General features: G+C 36.6%; 1 protein-coding gene across 1 annotated transcript; it reads left to right on the top strand.

Annotated features, from left to right (window-relative positions):
• The first annotated feature begins 369 nt into the window (after window positions 1-369).
• Window positions 370-3,628, top strand: LOC133310325 (uncharacterized). The gene is made up of 3 exons (XM_061511240.1): window positions 370-670; window positions 771-1,319; window positions 3,297-3,628. Exons 1-3 carry the CDS (start codon window positions 370-372, stop codon window positions 3,626-3,628), a joined length of 1,182 nt encoding a protein of 393 aa, XP_061367224.1.
• The last annotated feature ends 271 nt before the right edge of the window (window positions 3,629-3,899 follow it).

Below are 3,899 nucleotides of genomic sequence, written 5' to 3'. Positions count from 1 at the left end.
AAACACAAAACGATATGTTATTTTGGATTGAAAATAAAAAATAAAGAGTATTTCAAAAATTTAACTTTCCTATCATAACAAGTATTAATTTAGTAACGAAGTTGTTTTGGGTTACACTAAATAAACTTAAGGTTTTATTAATCTCATTTAACATAAGATAGTTATTTTATGTTGTAGAGAGAAAATAGATGGATTCCACCATTACAAAAAAAAAGAAAAAAAAAAGTGAGGTACGAAAATCGAAATGAGAGAACATAAAAAAAGATATCTTATACGAAATGAAAGTAATATTTCCCATAAAGTTATCTCATCTCAAAGGTGAAATGTTAATCCCGTATATAAAATCAAAAGAGAAAAAGTAACCGAACAATGTTACTTAACATTCCACGTGCAATTTGCTTTAACTTACGTTGTTCTTGTGATGACCGTTACCCTTTGGCTTTTACAGCACCACTAAGTCCAACACTGGGAGTGAAAAGAAGAGAAAGAGAGGGAGAGGGAGAGAGAGAGAGAGTGATGAAGAGACAAAGCAGCGCCGTGTCGCTGTCGTCGTCACGGCGAGAAACCGCGCCGGAGAAAAATCTCGTCAAGACCGTAGGCTGCATGTCCGGCATTCTCCACCTCATCTCCAACTCCCACTCCAACCGCCCTCGCCGATTCCTCACCTTCGGTTCGTTTCACATTTTTCCCGGTCCCACGCAAAATCTGTTTCGTTACTCAGAAAATTTTCATTACATATAATTATTCTTTCCTTTTGTCCTTTTTCTCAGGGAAGAAGCAGGTTAGGAATCACGGTTCTTCCGCTTCCACCATCGCCGCTTCGCAACCGGAAAACGCTAAACAGGATAACACCGCCGATGGTGTCGCCGGCCGTAATCCGAGATTGTCGCGCCAGGTGCCGAGGAGCCCGACGTTGCCGGCGGAGATTCGACGATCGAGTCCGGCAACCGCGGCGGAGAATCCCCGGGATCCGCCGGCGCTGGTGGCGAGGCTGATGGGGCTGGAGGCGGTTACAGCGACGCCGGAATCGGTGGCAGAGAAGAGGCAGAGGCTGCTGGGAGCATTGCAGCGGTGCGACGAGGATCTGAAGTCGCTGAAGAAGATCATCGAGGCCGTGCGGTTGGCTGATCCGCCGCCGCCGCCGTTGCCGGCGGCATCACGTAGCATCGGTGGCTTTGAGGATAAAATGAGAACGGTCTCGGAGGTGAAGTGTTCGGTGATTAACGGCGAGCAGCAGCAGCCGAGTCCAGTGTCTGTGCTTGACGAGTTCACTCGTTCGCCACTCAGTCCAAACTGCCACTCGGGACGGCATTCATTTGGTAGGCCCTTTCTATTTCTCTTCTCTATCAATCTTCACCATCACCATTTTTTTTAATGTTAATTTAAGTCAAATATGGCGTATTAAAGGTGTTTTTTTAATAGCTTACAAATTCTGGTCAATAAGTTCGCTATAATTTTGATTTTTCATATATTTATCACACATGCCTATAGGTAGCTTAATTCTAGTTTTGCATGGTTAATGGTTATGGCATATTCGGCATGGTCATGTATAATATATGAAGTGTTTACTTTGTTCAAAGTGAAATCGATAGTTTCAAACTTTATTTTGTTAGCAAACTAGTTATAATTTTACGTATTCCTTAAATATGTTTTATGCATTATTATTTTTGTTTTAGAAAAGAAATAGGTTTTTGTCTTTCCTTGTATTATGTGGATCATTATCTCTTTCATCCCCCTTCTTCTTTTTGCACACTTTTAGAGCTTAATATATCAACTTTCAAAAGTATCTTCTTTTCTCCCAAGAGTTAGGTAGGAAATGACTAAAGTAGAGAAAGAATGGAGCACAAATAAACTTGTTTTATACTTTGTGATTAATAGCAAAATTGCTTCATTTTTTATATTTGGATTTAGTACTAAGATAACACGAAGACAAAAACAAAAATTAGTCAATGACTGAAAAAATCAATCTATAAGTGACATATACCAATGGAAAGTTAGCTTTCTTTTTTTTTTTTTCTCCCCACAAGAGAAATGATTAGTTGCCATTTTTATGAAAGAAAACTTACAATCCCTAAGCCAGAAAGAAGCATATTTTGCAATTAGCTTTGATGATGTAGAAGGAGTTACTTACTTACTTACCCGTGAAAAGGAGACACTATAATTTTTGATCGAAAAGCACACATGCTGCCTCTATCAATGAGTTTTAGGATTCCATTTTTAAAATCATAACTCCTTGTACTCCGCACCATCATGACCATCATAGTGGGAGACAAATTAATTTCATCTTGCCCGTGCAATCATCCTGCACCCAATTTAACGCAAAGTAATTTACAGCTATCTGTTATGACATAAACAATGAATAAATTTTTTCCATATTTTGTTCCAAAATTTAAGAGAAGCCCAAAATGTCCGTTTTGTTCTGGTCCAAAACAATAAGAAACTAATAAATTGTACTTTTGGTGGATGGATCTTGGACCACAAGTTGTACTCTGTGGACTATGCCTCATGTCATGAGGCAGTCAAAAGATGTTGAAAAGAAAAAGGAGGGGAGAGAGAGAGAAAAAAAAAAGAAAAAGAAAACACCAACCTTTGGAGCTTTACCAGCACTGGCCATGCAGAAACCCACTTTTTCAGGGTTTTGTTAATTTTGTACCCCACCCACCATCCCCTCCTCAACAACTATGAGCCTTGGTTGCTTGCCTGCGCAGGTACTGCACTACTGCAGCAACATTCATGTGTGTGGTGGCTTGAAGAAGACACTGTCTTCGCACGTTTGTGTTTTATACGGAACAGTTATCATTGTGGTCATTTCTAATCATACCATAGAAATCTCCATCTAGATTTGTCCACACTAAAAACCTATACTCCAAAGAAATTATAAAAAAAAAATGTACCTATATCAAGGATATAATGCACGCATATCCATAAATTGAAAACAGTTTATCTCATTTCTTAATAAATTTATGCCTAATATATCATGCATTACCTATTTAATTTAATACCCATCACTGAAATAAAGAGATTCACTTTTTTTTTTCTTTATTCTCTCATTTACTTGCAACATGAAAAATATTTTCTCCCTAGGAATATAATTTCTCATGTTGTACGAGACAATATACATACAAAAAAGTGAATGAAATATATTAAAAAGAAGAAATAGAAAGAAAATAAGTGGATCTTAATTATTTTTTTGTGCGAGAAATTTTTTTCTTATGAAACATGAGAAATTATATTCGCATAAATAATTGTTTAAAAGTGAATATCATTAATGTGGATAATGACATTTTTATGCACAGGGCGAATGCAGCAACAAAAGCAGCAGTTACTGAAAAAACCAGGAAAAGAAGAAATTAGCAACACGTATATTTACGAGAGAATGACAAGCGAGTTGGTACATAAGAAAGTGAAGGACGAAGATCAATCAGTGATGTGGAGTAGCAAAGCCATGATAAAAAGTGTGGAGGAAGTGTGTAGGGACGTTGCTTGGGGAGAAAAGAGAGAGATTGGAAGAATAGGATTGGCTTTGCAGGATTGTATCTGCAGGGATTTGATTGAAGAGATTGTTAAAGAATTAGGATGCTTGTACACCCTGCCATTTGAGGCCTGTAAGAGAAGACTCTGCTTCTAATCTATACATGCACAAAATTATTATGTTCCTCTTTCTTTATTTTTATTTTTTTTGCAATCTGTGATCTCGATTAAACTTATATTGGCCTTAATGCCTTACAAATTATATTTAATTTATCACGTTATTCGTTGAATATAATGTAAAATTTATTTATTTATACTAATTCAATTTAAACTGTTTTTAACTTGAGTCTAATAATAAAAAATAAAAAATAATATACATATTTTAATTTTTCTTAAAAATAATTTTACTTAAGGTTAATTCTAATGTT

Source organism: Gastrolobium bilobum, unplaced genomic scaffold (assembly GCF_033153095.1).
Source record: "Gastrolobium bilobum isolate Gb01-03AN ecotype WA unplaced genomic scaffold, APGP_CSIRO_Gbil_v1 utg17189, whole genome shotgun sequence".
Lineage (NCBI taxonomy): Eukaryota > Viridiplantae > Streptophyta > Magnoliopsida > Fabales > Fabaceae > Gastrolobium > Gastrolobium bilobum.
The sequence above is the reverse complement of the archived record's forward strand: the minus strand, read 5'-3'. Positions and strand labels throughout refer to the sequence as shown.

Bases quoted from the DNA above. Each gene is read 5' to 3' on its own strand.
- LOC133310325 (XM_061511240.1), top strand. From the start codon at position 370: ATGTTACTTAACATTCCACGTGCAATTTGCTTTAACTTACGTTGTTCT. The intron at 671-770 runs GTTCGTTTCACA...CCTTTTTCTCAG, and splicing joins TCGCCGATTCCTCACCTTCG to GGAAGAAGCAGGTTAGGAAT. The intron at 1,320-3,296 runs GTAGGCCCTTTC...TTTTATGCACAG, and splicing joins CTCGGGACGGCATTCATTTG to GGCGAATGCAGCAACAAAAG.